The sequence below is a fragment of the Acanthochromis polyacanthus genome, chromosome 13 (assembly GCF_021347895.1).
Source record: "Acanthochromis polyacanthus isolate Apoly-LR-REF ecotype Palm Island chromosome 13, KAUST_Apoly_ChrSc, whole genome shotgun sequence".
NCBI lineage: Eukaryota > Metazoa > Chordata > Actinopteri > Pomacentridae > Acanthochromis > Acanthochromis polyacanthus.
In genome coordinates, this window is record NC_067125.1 from 6,978,464 (window position 1) to 6,996,363 (window position 17,900).

The 17,900-nt window shown below is 42.0% G+C and overlaps 1 protein-coding gene across 1 annotated transcript in view; it reads left to right on the forward strand.

Annotated features, from left to right (window-relative positions):
* Positions 1-210: 210 nt before the first annotated feature.
* smtnl (smoothelin, like) overlaps positions 211-17,900 on the forward strand; it is a 31,074-nt gene continuing 13,384 nt past the window's right edge. The window contains exons 1-2 of the mRNA XM_022215135.2: positions 211-363; positions 691-1,642. Of these exons, the coding sequence (XP_022070827.2) occupies positions 974-1,642 (669 nt within the window). The 5' untranslated portion in view covers positions 211-363; positions 691-973. The remainder of the gene's footprint in view (positions 364-690; positions 1,643-17,900) is intronic.

Genomic DNA, 17,900 nt, shown 5'->3' on the forward strand with positions numbered 1-17,900 from the left:
TACTTCATCTATTATCTCCTTTTATTTACTCCAACCAAGCAGGGAAAACGTATCTATGAGAGAAAGGAAAGAAGGAGGAAGAGGTGCAGTGGGACAGTTTACACAGTGTTGGGATATAACAGCAGCTCAGCCCTCCTCCCCTCCCCTCCCCTCACCCTTACTACTCCTTCCATGTTAGTTCTCCACCACTCCTCCTCCCTTATCCCTCCCTCTCTCCTCCCTCCTCCGGGCCAGAAGAGAGGAGTGATCAGCCTGAGTGTTTAAACAAACCAGAGTGCCGGCAGCACACAGCGGAGCTCACACACTCACACAGCTGTTCAGGGCTGAGGAAACTCTGGTGATCTGAACCGAGGAGCAGCTGAGGTAGGTCTGTCGGAGCTGGTGGTGACGATGACCTCATTGTTTCACAGCAGTTATGAAACATAGCTGGCACAAAGAGATGCAAGCTTTCCTTCTGTTATTCTCAGTCCTAAAAACTAATTTGCTCATTCTCTTAAGTCTGAGCTTTTGCTTTTGGATAAAGAGTGATGTTTTAGACTTTTTTGGACATTGAGTGAAATATTGTAGTGCATGCATCGGTTTCAGTGTTAACATCCTGGTTTGCTCAGAAAATCACCTACAACCTGGACTTCTGTGGATCTTTTACAGGTGACTAAGAGTTTGACAGTTTCATCTCCTTTTTAATTTCAGAAAGAAGTCAGACTTCAGCACCTGAAAAAGCAGTTTACTGAAGAAGACACAGCCCAGGACAATTTATCTGAGGAGCTGAAGGAGTGGGGATAACACAGACCAGACCTTTGGCCCCCTCCCCTGCAGACTTTCACCTCCCAACCCCTGTCCACCAGTCCCCACCCCCTCCAACCAAACCCTCAGCACACTGACTGAAGCTACACATTCTCCGGTGGCCGGCAGATCTCACTCACAGACGTTAACTCAGACTGTCTGGCCCAGAGGGTCACCAGTGACAGTGCCAATGGAAGCTCCGACGCTGGCTGAGATGGGAGACTTGTGTCACCCTCGATCTTCCTCCCCAGAGGGGGAGACTGTGTGTGCAGCTCTTGCCCGTTACGAGAACACTCTCCGGGATGCCATCAGGGAGATCCACGTGGATGTCGGCTCTTTTAAGCTGGGCATGGAGCGTCGCCTGGAGGAGACGGCCAACCTGAGCGGGCCCCTCGGACGAGCTGTGGCTCAGCTGCAGCAGGAGAACCGGCAGCTCAAGAGTCAGCTGGAGGCTCTGACCAGACAGGTGGAGCTGCTGAGTGGCATCACATGTGACAAGAGCACTTTGTTGAACAACAACCACAATCAGAACCTGAAGAATCACCTAAATGACATTCAGGAGAACCATCAGGAGATAAAGGAGGTGATCTATGGGAAGGGTCAGGCCTACACTCACAGCCAGGCTCCTCTCCACATCCACAACTCCACCTTGGGGAGCCAAGCGCAGACCTTCAGCAACCTCAGCAGTCCGTCCAGCCCTGCATCCCCCCCAGCCACCTTCCCCTCCTCCCCCAGCTCCAGCAGTCCTCCTGCTGGCTCCAGAGTTTCTTCCATGGTGACGAGCCCAGTGTCTGGCAGCAGCCCCTCCATCACCCGCTTCTCCAGCCGAGCCACCTTCGCTGTGTCCAGCAAGACCAACGTGAGTACTGCATGTTTGTAGAGATGGAGAATGTGTTCATCTGGTTCTTAAGCAGTTCCAAACTTTACATGTATGACAGAATTAAGGACCACTTCACTGACACAGCTCACCACGATACATCTACATTAATATGCACTGATGTAAACTAGATGGTGTTCAACACCACTGATGAGCAGCAGAACAGCAGGTGGTTGGTTTAGTTTGGTTTCAACCATTTATTAGCAACTTTGAACTATTTCAATCACTCATTAGGAATTTTAGCTAACTATTTCAATCATTCAGTGACTTTTAACTATTAAAAAGAATACAGACTAACCATTTAAACTGCTTACTTTTTGCTCATTTTAATTTAGTTATGTTTTTTATGACCTTTAGCAGTCTATTTTAAACATTTATCCATTGATTTTTGCTATTTGTTTTAACCAGTCAGTAATTTTGTTTAGCTAACTGCTTGAACCGTTTTTAGCTCACATTTTTCCAGAGTTGTTTTAGTTCACAATTTAAATTTATCCTTTAATAATGATATAAACTCCTACTACAATTAAATGCTTTCATCTTTACACATTGCTTTGAGTTAGTAGTCTGATTCACTACCTATTTTCTGCTAGCTATGAACCATTTTTTTTCACTGTTAGCTTTGACTGTAACATCTGTAACAGACTTCTTTGTAGCTCACTGGTTTTCATGCACCATCACTGGCTATATTCTCATATTCACATGGTATAGCTTGACTTAACATGTGGATTTGTTGCAAAATTGTAATTTAAATGAACAGCTTAGCATCTTCCCACATTGCCTGTCAGTTCCCCTTGCTGAACATCTTACATACCAGGAACTGCTTTGATATCAAGTTTCAAAGAGGTTCATCCAAGAATATGTGCAACACAGATGGAAATTATGATATACAACAGCAGAGAGGTAATCCAGTAGTTGCAATGCCTGCTGTGGTAATGACGCACATTGTGAGTTTGGCTGATGCTCTGTTGCGTTGTGGCTGTGTGAATGTGTCACATGAGGCAGCGGTGGTGTCACTGCGGTTGCACAATAGCCCTCCACCAGCGTGCTTAAGGATTTATGAAGTACAGTAACTTGAGTGGAGCAGGCTCCTGGGAGGTGAGGTTAGTGTGGTTGTGTGGTTTTTCAGACCTGAACCAAATATGTGAAATCAGCATTGTGAAACTGAGGCTCTGGTTAGCCATGGCTGCTCCTCTTTGGTCCTGTCTAAACCACGTGGGTCGGGTTTAGGGGGTTTTCATCATTTAGCTTCACCTGAATGCTTACCTGTTGTGGTTTAAGGAAATTCCAACCTCTTGTTAACGTCTGTTCTGCTGCTTTCTGTAAAACTGTCTTGATAATGCTTTGATAATGCGAGTCAGAGTTTAAGTGCTCTGTGGTTTCTAGATTATTACCAGGAATACTTTTCTACTGTCACCTTGAGATGCTGCTCATGAAAATATGTCCTCTGACATTACAGTAACTGTCCCTGTAGTGGGTTTTCTTTCTCTCCCCTGTCTTGTCTTGCTAAAAGAATCTCTTGGCTTTGTCCATCCTGTGGCTGCTGCATCACTCAGCCAGTTGATGATGAAAGTGTTGTTTTCCTGGACCTCTGCTCATCGTAAATTCATGGGCTCGTCATTGCAGAAAGTAAATTATGTCCCATCTTTCTAAATATTTAGATAAACAAAAAGCTAGACACCAGCTGAAGACAATCAAGAGACAATCAATCCCATTCCTAGACCACTAAGTAGGTCTGACTATTGACTATTGACTTCAGGAATCTGTGATCTTGCAAGGACAAGACTGAATGTAAGTCCACATACGTGTCATTGTCTTGTTAGGGATGGGCCAATCTGACTTTTATGTCCTTCTACTGATTCTTATAGCTGTTTGTTGATGATAGTGATGGAATCCGACATTGTAAATCTGTCCTTCTGAACCTCCTGTGTAGGACTGTCAAAGCTCAACCGCAAATGTTGGGTTTCATCAACTGGTTGGAATTTGTACAGCTATTGTGTGTCTATCATCAGTAGATAATAGCAACTTCTATTTACTGCTGTGTTTATTACCTTAAGTAAACTATGAAATAAAGGATGTGAAATCACATGTCAGACAAAACCGCACCGGTAACTTAAATGACAGGCGCAAGTCCAAAGAGGCTGTTATTTACTCCCATGGCATTCCTAACTGCTGTGGAGAGTATGGCATATATGAGGTCAGTATTATGAGTGTCTGTTTCATTTGGGGGCTGCACAGTGGAGAGGTGGTTAGCACTGTTGCCTTGCAGTGAGAAGACCCCCAGTTTGTGTCCCGGCCTTCCTGGGATCTTTCTGCATGTAGTTTGCATGTTCTCCCTGTTTTCTCCAGCTTCCTCCCACAGTCCAAAAACATGCTGAGGTTAATCGATACTCTAAATTGTCTGTAGGTGTGAATGTGAGTGTTATTGTTTGTCTCTATATGTAGCCCTGTGATAGACTGGTGAAGTCAGCTGGGATAGACTCCAGCCCCCCCATGACCCTAATGAAGATTAAGTGCTGTAGAGATAATGGATGGATGAATGTTTCATTTGGATCAGGGCTGTATATTTGTAAAGCTTTGTATTTTGTCTCGCCTGTAAACTCAGAGTAGACACAAGACTGGAACACATTACACACACACGTCCAGCCAAGAAAAGCAATGAAAAGTCAGCAGTTCAAAGTGAGACATGGAAGTTGTTTTCTTTATTGACGTGTTTGGTTGTGTACACATTTAATCCTCTTTGACATAGTGTCTACAGATGAAGGTGGTGTACTCAATCAAGTGACATAGAAAATTGACATTTTGTGTCATTTATGACACCTTTGAAGCTGTGGGGAGCAATGATTAGAACCTCCTTCTGATATGTGGAAACATTGACATTGGTTGACATTGAGGCTCTGCTGTTCTCTTTGCTGTTCAAATGTCATCATGTCAAGATCTGAGGACCTCTAAGACCATCAGGAAAAGGTTGTGGATACCTGTTAGTCTGATTAGAGTGTTAAAAGGGTCTCCGAGTGAAATTGAAACCAGTCATTCCAATGTGAGGACAATCATCCACGAGTGGTCCAGATTTTAAACAACTTCAGGACTGTCTGGCCCAGAACATTCAGCCCAGGATCAACAACTTTTAAAACAAAAAGAATTTCCAAGAACCCTGAATTTTAGTCTCAGAATGTGTAGATAGCTCTGCTGCTATTTGTGTCAAAGTCCTACAATCAGAAGGAAATGGCACACATTTGACCTGTATGGAAGGTGTGCCGGCAATGAGCTGCCAAAAACAGCAGATGAATCAAAGATAGGGTTGTTTAGCCACAGTTACAGTAGACATGTTTGGCAGCTTTCAGCAGAAGAACCTCAAACCAACCGTGAAGCATGACGGTGAAAATATTCTGGGTTGGGGTTGCTTCATTGCCTCAGGGACTGAGCAGCTTAAAGCCAGAGATCCAACTATAAATTCAGCAGCATATTAGAAAAGAGTGCTTGAAGAAAGTGAAGCCATCTGTCTGAAAGTTCGGACTGAATCAGAAGTGAACCTTTCAGCAGTGATGATTCTAAGCAGAGTAACTCCAAGGAATGGTTCAAAGAGAAGAAATGGAGAGTTATTGGATTCGTATTTTTAAAAAAAGAACAATTGAAATACTATGATTGGAAAAAAATGTTCAAACATCTTGTAAATATAGAAAATTTCAAAAAAGAGTGGTCAAAAATGTTATTTCTGCTAAAGGAAGCAATGCTAGCTTTTAGGCCACTGTTTAACACAGGAGAATATGACACCCATTGACTTTTTTGTTAGATAAATGACAGAAAAGATAATTTTCCATTTGACTGTGCTCAAATCTGTCACTTGTATCTGAAAGCTCTGTTTCAAATAGATCTTTTTGGTGTTCTTGCAACGTGCTGTGCATTCATACACGGTTATACAGATGCATGTAAGTCTCACAAAAACATTAAAACACATGCACACACATGCGCACATTATGCAAATAGCTGTTTCTCCTGTATCTGTAATTACCAAACTATGTGGTGGATACAACAGAGGAATGTTATCTTCTGTGAAATCATGTGGTCAGAGCTAAACAACACAAGGGCACCTTTGTTTCTGTGTGTCTCTGCTGTGGGAGATCCCCCGCTGTCAGCCAAACACACCGCTGCAGAAACACACAGATCAGAAAACACTGACAAATACTACGTGTGCACAAAGCTTTGCTGTGCGTTGGAAGCTTCTCTGCTCTGCGCCGTCATAATTGGCTTCATGGGATTTTTTTTTCTTGTGCACACTGCTGTTTGAAATCATAATTGCCCTCGGTGCCACATCCTCACCTGCCTGTCAGAGGAGGTGAGGATGATGCAGTAGGTTCAGCTGGTTGTTCAAACAGGCCTGATTGGCGCGGACGTAGAAATATTTGCACACACACACACACTGCAGGCTTTCTTAATGGCTCAGGTCCAAGCTGAAGTTATCCGAGCCAGAAGGATGTGTACAGGCGTGTCAGTCTTCCAGCCTGCAGCCTGCACCGTCACTGTGACCCACCACAACAGGACACACACACCTGCACTCACACATTTCACCTCCAAAACACACCTGCAGCACATCAGCAGGACCGCGTTCATATGGAAAACACACCTGCAGCACGTATCTGTGTGTGAGTTATGAACTGCCTCCTTCATCTCGGGTCTCTTTTTCACCGTGTTCGTGTCTCTGCTCACAAGCTCAGATTAAATAAATTGTACGTACAGATCGATTTTTATTCTCTCTGGAGAGGCTGATTTGTCTCGGTCTGTTTCGTCAGGATTCGTGTTTTTGTCATTTATGAGAGCTTTGTCATACGTTGCTGCATCTTTCTGATTCACTACAGTGGAATTTACGTAAAAAAGGCTTGAAAGGAAACCCAGCTGTGTGCGTAATAGTGTATTTTTTTATGTGTGCGTGTTTCCATCTGGATGTTTTTAGGGGTTTGTAAAGAGGCAGCTGTGCGGGTCCTTTCTATCCTCTAATGGTTCTGGGCAACAGGAATTAGCCAGGATTTGGATTAGGACCTAAGCCTTCTCAACAATGTATCCGCTTCCTCCTCTGTTTCTTCTCCTAGAACCTGTTCCACACTTCACCATCTAACACACACACATGCATACGTCTGCAGACAACACCACTGTTGCCAATTACAGTGCCAAAGCAGCCGTTTCAGTGAGCTATTGTGTGGGTCCTTGCTTCATTAAGAGTGCATGGAGTGTGGAAGGATTACAGAATTGACCCTCATTCTTACATTTGCTTTACTTCCCCACCTTCCGTCCTGATTTCACTTCAGCAAATCTTTCACAGGGAACTGGGAAACTATAGACTATAACAATAGAAAGCCAGCTCTACAAACTGGGGGATGGAGTTTGAAACGTGGGCATCTTTGGAAGTCTATGAGAGATAAACGCAGGCACCTTGACGTCACCCACTGGTTTGTCGACTACGATTTTGAAACCTTGAGTTTCAAAATTAGCTGTCGCCATCTTGGTCTTTTGAAACCAGATGTAATGAGTGAGGGGTGAGTCTGACTGAGAACTGGAGGACACTGCCTGAATTGAGGAAAGTAGCAATTGAGACTATAAACTCATTAGGAATATCTTCCTGAGGTAGCAGATCAAATGAGGATTAGGGTTATTTTCTCATGGACTTCTTTACAAACTGATTTCTTTTTGCAGACAAACGAGTTAGAAAGAATGTAGGTTTAAAACACTTCTGCATCAGCTTCTCTGTCAGTCCTATAGAGGCTGCGTCTGTGGTGTTTAGCAGGTAAGAATGGTGTAAAAAGAATTATGGGAAATGTAAGAACCAGTGTTTCAGTAGCTTGACCAATGCAAGACACAAAAAGTCTCAATATCTCAGCCTTTGCTGCTTCAGTTTTGACCCCTTTGACCAGCGTCTTGATCACTTCATTGGCTTCCATTGCTGCCCACATAACGGTCAAAATTCTGACACTTGCATTCAAAACTACAATGAAAACATCTCCCTCCTGCTCACTACTCTCAGCCAACAACAGGCTCCTGATACAACCACCACAACAGGGCCAGTCCACAGCTGGACTCTTCTCCTCTGTGGTTTCTTTTATTTTTATTTAACCTTTATTTAACCAGACAAAACACCCACTGAGATCGAGATCTCTTTCACAAGGGTGACCTGGCCAAGAGAGGCAGCAGCAAACCTCAAAGTAAACAAGAAACAGACAGATAACAATAAAACAATATTACACACAAGCAATTGGATACATAAAATGCAGGAGTTATTTTTACAATAACAGTTTAAGAACAGAGGCACTGTTCGAAGGATTTCTGTTGTCGATATCTTAAGATAGAGCAGAAGACTTCCAATGACACAAATTTTGACAATCTCAGTTCAGACTGGAGGGCATTTCAAGCAGAGGAGGCAGAGTTTCTTCAGTTCGAACACAAGGATCAGAAAGATACCAAATGTCATGTGATCATAGGGCATAACGGCTTCCAGTTCTCTGAAGAAAAGTGCATAAATAAGTAAGACCCAAACCAAGAAGCCCTTATTCCTGGAGGCTCCTGGAGGTGGAATGAGTCCCTCTCAGTCTGTTACCTCTGCACTGCCTGTAGACACCAGGGCAGTAATATCACACTTGAACTTGATTTATGGTTCTTATCCAGGTTGTTTTCTCCTGACTAGATCATTGCTGGTGTTGTTTGCTTTGGATAAAAGCGTCTGCTAAATGAAACTGTAGGATGGTAGAGTTGTAGACCACTCTATCAGCTTCAGTGCTGAAATGCAGGAGTGCCCTTTGTGTGTCTCAACAGCTCTAGGAGTTGTAGTTGTCAGAGTTTGAGTCAATCAAGATTATCTCCGTCTCTGGGTGTGTTTTCTCTCACAGAAACAAGCACCACTTTCATTTTCCTTCTTACCCCCAGATATCTGCCCAAACTGCACCTGCACCTCTCAGCACTCCACGACTGGTCATCCTCAGACACAGTTCATCCTTCAAGTGTGTATTTACGAGCACAAAAACAGATCAGAGTGTGACAGGCAGGTCAGAGAGTTATCTCCTGTTCTCTATCAACTCAGATGCTGGGTGCACTTGATTTATGGCTCAGCTCAGCACGTGCATCACAAGTTATGTAAGTGATCATTTATCAAGCTACAGAAGCTGAGTTTGAGCTAGCTGTGGATGTTTTTTTCCTTCCAGGCTCAAACGACCGGCTGCATCAATTTCACATGAGCCTTTGCTGAAAGGTGCTACATGCACCAAATTAAACCCCCATAAATCATTACCAGACACATTTTGTGGTGCTTTTGCTGTCGACTGTCTGGTTTAAACTCAGCAAAAGCTTTTATTGGTGGTGGCAGACAGTGGAAAGAATGAAAGGCACATTTACTTTCAATAGATTGTAGCAGGAAGCAACAGGATTTATGAGAAATGTGGTTTTAATTTTGAGGAACATCTGCACTCTTGCTGCCACTGCTGCGAGACAGAAGCTACCCCATTGTTTCAACTCTTGTCTAATTTTTACTGCAATTACAGCAAGCTATTAAACTTCATATGACAGTAATAGCACACTGCCATTCAAAAGTGGGATCTCTGTCTAAGTTTTGAGCAGTTAAGCTGTTATTTGTAGTCTGATCTGATGATTTGTGTTGATACAGATTCTATCAGGTTGCACTCCCCCTGATACTCAGCCTCTCTCCATGTCTGCCCTTGCACCCATTAGCTCCATCTCCCACTAACATTACACAACCTCAAAGTTTCTTATCTGCACACACACACACACACACACACACACACACACACACACACACACACACACACACACACACACACACACACACACACACACACACACACACACACACACACAGAGAGAGACTCCTGCAGCATTCAGCCCACAGTATCTTAGTTTAGTCACAGTCTGAGAAGGCTGATGGATGGATTGTGTGTTCAGGCCACTTAAATGTACTGATCCCAGTCCAAACTAAATTATGCTGTGATTACTGGCTGCTGGTGCACACGGTCACATGCACACACCGTCTTTTAGCAGTCACTAGTAGAAAAGGTGAAGCCACAACAGTGTGCTTGCTGTCTTATAACTATTTTGCACATATGGAGGTAAACACACATCATTCGTAATGATATTTTGCGTTTAACGGTGCAATGTAGCTTGCCACTAACTTGTGCAGTATTCATGTTTGATGATGGATTTTCACAGTATTTATATTATTTAGTTCTGAAACTGTTGTATCTCTCAGGCCTCGGTATGTAACTTCAGTTTTGAAGATGTGCATGTGCAGTAGGCGATTGCGTAACCTAAGAACCCATACACACAGCTGTGGTTGGAAAATAATAACACCTTAACACAGAAATATGAATCTACCTTTAAAGCACAAATGTATCATTCATTTTTGATTTTTGACATTGCTGATTTTCGTTTCAACTTTCTTTTGCCAGTGCACAACAAAATAAATACTTTCCCCTTCCTGAAAAACCCAGACTGCAACAGTAAAGTGTCAGTTATGTCCCATAACCCCAGATCTATGAATATAGATAGAGAGATGTAGGTTGCATTCCAGATAGCATATTTTTCTTTTACTTTCAGTTTGTAATGTGACTGTCCTTACAAAGTGCACGTAGCACCAGCAAAAGTGTCTCTAGTGCAGAAGTAATGTGAGAAAGTCATTTATTCTTTCTTCAGGTACTATGCAAATGTGTTACGTTGTGATGTAAATAAATAACTAAAGAAAATCCTGGACTGAAATGAAGCGTTTCAACCAGGTACTGAGCAGTGTTTTCTTTGAGAGACAACAACTCCCTTTGGTGTGAACTTTGAGATGCTTAAAAACAACAGCCATGTAATACATTAAAGGAAAGGGAAACCCCACAAAAGCAGAAGATGGGCTCTGATAGCTAAACAGAAACTCTGTCAGAGTCAACAGAAACTGTTCCTTGTTCTTTACAGAGGCAATCAAATTTTTTCTGTACAATAATACAACTAGCATGAATGTACTGTATGAGCAGCGTAACAGTGAAAAGAGTCCGGCAGCGCTGTAACCCTGCATGAACGTGACTGGACGTTGTGATTCATCTGGATCTGCACAGCTGATGAATGAGCCAAGAAGAGTTGATTTCCATCAGTGAATGCTGGAACAACTTCTGAGCTCTGCTTGAACTAACATTTTTGTCCAGTAGTGCCATCAGGAATGCAGTAAGACTTAGTCCACACACTGATGCTTTTGCTGTGTAAGCTGCTTTGAAAGTCTTTAACACTAATGAATGAAAATAAGTAATTGAACTGCTTTTCAGTCAATGTCAGGGGTGGTAAAAGGAGATTTGGTTGGGTTATTGCTTTTCTGATTCTGTTAGCCTTTTGTTTTTTATAGGCAGAGAAGAAGAAAATGTGTGAGAACATGTGTGTGTCAGTATGAGCAGAATATGTTTAATCCCCCACATGAAAAAGTGAATGAAAGTAGGAACAAAGGGCTACACTGTAGAATAAAGAGTGTAATGATAATAATAATAATGACATTTGACATTTACTCACTGTTTGATGATACTCCCAAGACTGAACCAGCTAACCTCAGTCTATCATCCATCCATCCATCCATCCTTTCTTTGCTGTCTCTGTCCCCTTCCTCACCCTTTCACCCCTCCCCCATCTCCCCCTCAGAGCAGGGCTGCATTTTAAAGCTGGATTCCTGGCACCAGCCCCCCTCCATGGCTATTAATACAGGCATGAGTGAGACAGAAGACAGACTTTTAAATGTGCAAACGTAGTCTCACACAAATACATGTAGCAGCTTTAGAAATGTACGTCTCAGCCGAACTCTTCTTGGATTAATTTTTCATTTCGCCACATATCACAAAATCCTCTGTTTCCCTGTGTGTGCTGTTATTAATTACAGGAGTGGGCTGGCAGTGAAAACATTTTAAAAAGATCTTTAGATTTGCACCAATATAGAAAGAAACAATAAAACTGGAAGCAGGGCACAGCAGCGAGGAGCGTGTGTGTGTGCGTGTGTGTGTGTGTGTGTGTGTGTGTGTGTGTGTGTGTGCGTGTGTGTGTGTGTGTGCGCGTGTACACATGCTGGGGGTTTAACAGAGGTATGCAGCCACTCCCTGGCTACCCCTGGCTCTCTTAATGACTTCCAGACAATAGGCCGTGTTCCCGTCATCATCTCTGTGGAAACAGGTTAATAACTGACTGGTCGGTGGGACAGCTCACCCTCACTGCCCTCTGGAACCAGTAAGCCTTACTGGAAGACAGCTTCAGGACTTGATGGGTTTTAAAGTCGCCTCCTTGACTATGCCAGCTCAGTCCACTCTGGGAATGCTTCACAATTTTCATTTAGCTGCCCTCCAGCTCCAGCATTTTGGAGTCATGCCCAGAGGTACTTTAAGAAAAACTGTAATAGGTTGGGTGACACCATGAAAGGGTCATGGGTGAGAGAGCAGGCCTTCCTGGAGTTTTTTTTTTTTTTTTACCCGCTACAGGAGACTGACCCCAATAAAACGGCCACTTTGAGCATTTGGGATCTCAGCAAACGCGACCCAGAGATAATCTAACTGCCTGTCAGTCTCTGCAAAGATAGAATTCAGAATCTCCAGAGGTTAGATGATGAAGTGTTGGAGGTGAGGGGATGACAGGCTGCATGTCCCCACTGAGCTGAGAGAGTGGTCTGTTTTCACAAAAAGATTTATTGAATCTATTAGAATCCCTGCAGGGAAATGGGTCTCTGCAGCAGATACAGCACCAGCTTACAGGGAGCCATGGATGGAATGAAAAAGGGTTTCAGGATTTGAAAAAGTAATATTTATTTTAAAATGAACATGAATAAGGACAAAGCTATGATAATCACTGCTTCGCTCATGTGTAATAGGGCTTGACCTGGCCTCCTCTCCTCTCCTGTCTATAAAATTAAGAATCCAGATGTTAAGGTGATCAGATCTTCTTGCTATGCTGCTTCTCCATGTTTTATGTGTGTGTTTACGTGTTTTGTTGGCCTCAGGACCAAATTTAAACACAGTGCAGGCCATTGACGTGGGCACTCTGGCTAGTTTGTGTGATGGAGCTGGTGGTAATAAAGACGTGTCCTCCAAATGGGGTCTGGTAACTTTAAAGTGATTCTCAAACTTACTTTGTGAAATCTTTTTGGTGCTGTAAACAAAGACAACAGGAGGGTTAAGAGACACCTAAGCTTGACAGTCCTGGTAAAATATAGCTTAAAATAAGTTTTCTCAGCTAAATTTAAGATTTCAATATTCTAAATATCATATCTTATTTCAAGAAATCTTACCAAGACATTTTTCACTTGTTCTGTTGGCAGATTTTTTCACTTATTTCAAGGTAAAAGTTCCTTGAAAAAGTTTTTTTTTTCTTCTTGTTTTGAGAGGAGCATTTTTTCTGGTGTACATCCTTACCTTCTGCCTCACAACTTCTAACTTCCTGTGCTGGTAGTGAACGTTAGCTGGACTTAAATTGTGAGGAACAGATTTTTCTGTGTATCAGCATCATTTCCAGGAATACAAAGCTGAGATCACTAAAGGAGTTGTCTGCTTCTCGAAACATCACAGCACACATGCCACCTCTTCCTTTACTAGTCCGCTCTTTGTTAGAAATGGAGGTGAAAAGAGAGAAGATACCAGCTGTTATGTGTGTTATGTGTTCCCTGTCCTGCTAGAGGTCAGCATGTCAAACTCCTCCATATAACGTCCTGCTGCCTTCGCTTCACTGCCAGGAACAGCGGGTTGAGAGAAGGGAGGTGGACATGAAGACTGGGGAGTTGCTCTGTATTGTTGCCATATGTTGGAGCTCGACGTCACAGTGAAAAACTACCTTTTCCCTACAGCCAGCAGGACCTATTTCTCACAGCCCTGCAGGAGACAGAAACCATAGTGCTGTTCCTCTAAAATCTGACTTAACCAGCAGCAGACAACAAAAGCTGATGCGAGCATTGGGAGCGGTTCAGAAAACAAGCGTACATTTTGTTATCCTACATGGTTATCGTACTTATATTTGGTTCATTTAGACCTTAGAGAGGCTGAACCCCAGTACAGATCTGTAATGCATTTATTGGACATCTCACTAGGCAGCGCTGCATGAAATATGCTGTCCACACCACTCACAGATACCCAGCAAATGCAAATCCATTGTATTCAATCAGGTTTTACAGCTGGGATTGCCTGAGAGAGAATTTTGTTTATCAGCTTTTCTCATAAATTAAGAAAAGCCTTGAAGTATCAAGATCATAAAGTCTATTTTTAAGCTGGCTTGGTGCATCCAGAACCCCAAACAGAACATTAGGGCTTGTTCAACTCACATTCTGGCCTGAGGAAACATCCAAAATAGAAAGTCTTTGTTTAGTAATTGTTGTCGCTGTAGACCAAGACTGGCAGACCTCAGAAGTTTACAAAAAGCAGGAATAACTCTTGCTTTTAGAAGGAGTTCACCATTCATCTGAAATCGTGCAGCTTGTATTCAGTGCTGTTATGTTTATGTAGTAACTTTTCCCTCTACAGTGACTCTCACCTGCAATTTAGGTTTTATATCCCCTCAGTTCAAAGGCTATCACATATTTTCCACTCTTAACCCAAAGCGGTATTCCCTGCGACTTTTCTTGCAGAGAAATTGCAGGCTGCATGAATGTATTTGAAGAACAGGTGGTCTGAGTGTATCTTTCTCCCTCAGTGAGGATTCCTATATTGCCCTCAGGAAGGAAATTACAGAGCAGGACTCCCCTGTCACTAACTGTTTCCTCTGATAGCTTTACAGTAGCTTTTTCACATGATAACATGCTTCTTGCTTCATATGTTACACTACAGTATGCTGCTGACTGTACTCTGTTCTGTTCTTCTATAACAGTGAAGATATAAAATGCAAAGTTGAAGTCGCAGTGAGGCATTGCAGCTTATAAGTTTTATAATAATTTACAACTTGTAAGATACTGCTGAAAGACTTCACTGTGCAATCATGTGTGTCCTCATGCAAATGTTTGTGTTAGTGCATTTGTTTTGCAAATATGATCACAGAGAGTGTAACGCAGACACTCTTTCTCCTTCTCCTTCACACATACTGACACTCACTGGAAGGCCGCCAGCTTGCCTCCATTGTTCTAGCGTTCAGTCCTCCACCTCTGAAAGGTCCTGTGAAGATCAAATGTCATCCTGAGAGAGAAGCTGAAGGACAGAGGACAGTTTAAGGTGGAGGGGTGAAAAAGAGAGAGGAAAACACTCTGATACACTTTAGGGGGAATCTCCTCACATCCATATTAACTGTAAGTGACAAACTTCTTTTAAACAAGAAAGACATGAAGATGGATGCAGGACAGAATTGGCACAACACTGAAGAGACAAAAGGATTTGACACCAGATATACACTACCGTTCAAAAGTTTGGGGTCATTTAGAAATGTCCTTAGTTTTGAAATAAGAGCATTTTTTCCCCAATGAAGTTAACATTCAATGAATGATTAATCCAGTCTAGACATTATTGGTAAATGACTATTCTAGCTGGAAACGGCTGATTTTTAATGGAATATAGGAGTACAGAGGAACATTTCCAGCAACCATCACTCCTGTGTTCTAATGCTACATTGTGTTAGCTAATGGTGTTGAAAGGCTCATTGATGATTAGAAAACCCTTGTAGTGGTTATTTTAGCACATGAATAAAAGTGTGAGTTTTCATGGAAAACATGAAATTCCCTGGGTGACCCCAAACTTTTAAATGGTAGTGTATAAATTCTAAATTTAACATTAAAGGAACAGTTTGACATTATGGAACATAAGCTGCTTTTCTCACTCAAGTTAGAAGTAAAGGTAGATATCACCAGAGATGTTATAAAGGAGAGACTCGCCACTTAGATAGTATAAATCCATGGTAGAATTCTGTAATACCAAAGATGGTAGTTGTATGACACATATTTAATTTTAGCAGCTGATGTTACATAAAACCACAGTTTGCTGTTTTTCATTTGTGTTTGTATAGAGATAAAACTAATTAAATATGACAAGTTAGTATAATTTTGAGGTGTGGAAAAGTGTTTTGTTGTTGTTGTTGTTGTTATTAGTATCATTACCTTTATTTTTTTTACTTTTGACTGAAGCTATATGTTAAGCTAGAGGCAATAGGCTATTAGCTGCTAGCTTGAAACAGCTAACATGTACCTGCGTGCAAAACCACAAGTTGTAGTTTTCAAATTTGTATTTCCATAAGAATAAAACAAAATATGACAAGCTTGTAAAATAAAAAAAAATATGTTAGTTTGTTTGTTCATCCTTGACAGAAGTAGCCAAATTTTAAGCTACAGCTAGCAGACCATTAGCGACTGGGGGAATAGCTGAATCCATCCATTTTCTATACATCACTTAACTTTTGGACTGTGGGAGGAAGCCAGAGTACCCCGTGAGAACCCATGCACAGGGAGAACATGCAAACTCCATGATGAAAGATCCCAGGCTGGGACATGAACGTGGGATCTTCTAGTTGTAAGAAAACGCTGCTAACCACTGAGCTACTGTGCAGCCCCCTGACTGTATCCAGACGTAAAAATGTGCTAAGTAGCATAATAGCAACTCTCATAAGCTCAGAGCTGGTACTCTAACCCTGTAATGATTGTTCAGTTTCAACACACTGGAGTATGTGGACAGGCACTCTTTGACTAAACTTTGTTTCCCAGCAGCCCCTCATCAAATACTCTCGTCCAGCAGCCGGCTCGTCCCATCCACACCTCCCCTCTACCCTCACAAACTCTTTATTAAAGTGTCAGTGATGAAGATGCCTCTGACAGCTAAACAATGTCTTCTGACTAAACACAGGATGTGGCGCTCACCCAGCACCCTCATACCTCCTCCTGTTTGAACTGACAGATCTCTATGCAGAGCGTTGTCCCAAAGCAGCAGCTAATATTGTGGTGTTTGCAAATCTTTCTTTAGCAACACAAGTCCAAACTCCCTCTGAGTTCACACTGAAAAATAAATGGTAATTGTCCTAAGTTTCAGTATAGAAACAGTAACATGTTCCATAATGTAAAAATGGATAAAAATGTCATCATCTGTGTTGTTTTAGCACAGTTAGACTGAGGTAAATGCAAGAACATCAACAGTGTTACATAGTGTAATACTACTATGACTAGTCAGTGACCCTTGTGGTGGTGCAGAGGTTCTGCTATTGTCCTGTCATGCTCATTCTAAAGGGAAAGTTAGCGTACAACTGCTTAGAATACATGATTTGTCTTTGTTCTGATGGTGAAGTCTTAGGCAAGAGGAGACATTTGTCCACTGTTGACCTCAGGGTCACAGCATATCAAAAAGAGGCCGACATATCCAACTTGGATGGCAGAATGTGGAATGTTCAGTTTATTTTCTATTCATTCTTCTCTGTGTCTGCTCTCATACTGAGGGCTTTTGTACATTTTCTGCTCTGTTTTTCAAATCTTGTCCAAATATTTTGTAGTTCCCTACTCTCGACTCTTGTTCACTCATTCTCAGGGTATAGGGGATTTGTTTTTCCTTGAAGGAAGAAAAAGGAGCTTTTGTCTGCTTACACTTCACGCATTTAGAGGCTGAGATGGAAAAATGAACTCCATGTACTGTATGTGTGTTCATTCATCTACACTTTTATGGGTCATCTGTACAGGAACACAGCTACTACTAGCACCAGACTAAGCTGCTGGTCATTTCTTCATTTAAACATTGTCTGATTTACTTTTCTGATTTACTTTTTAAAGCACAAAATCTAATTAGGATAAAGCTAAATACCTCCCGTATGTACATCCAGGGTTTCCTACTCAGCTCGCTCTATTTCAGGATCATCTAGACGTAATGCTTCCTACTTACAGCCGCTTATCAAACAGGGACAAACACTAATGTGCACGTGTCTGCCAATAAAGAGAAACGTGACTTGCAGACTTGTACTGGCTGAGATGATGATGTCTTTAAATTTGATTCCTGATTTACAAGAGTACATGGTTACAACCAGACTCTGCTTCTTGGCACGTGTGTATTTATCAGGACTGTAATGGAACTAAAATACTACCTGCTACATTTTTAAGTGGCCTCTCTAGCAAGCATTTAATTGGCTGGTGGAGGCTGGAAGAAGAAAAATCTATCTATCTATCTATCTATCTATCTATCTATCTATCTATCTATCTATCTATCTATCTATCTATCTGCTTTCAATTATATCTACAGTCCACATTTTGCCCTTTAGAAGTAAAATTATAAGCATGTTATTATCATGTTAGCATGCTAACATT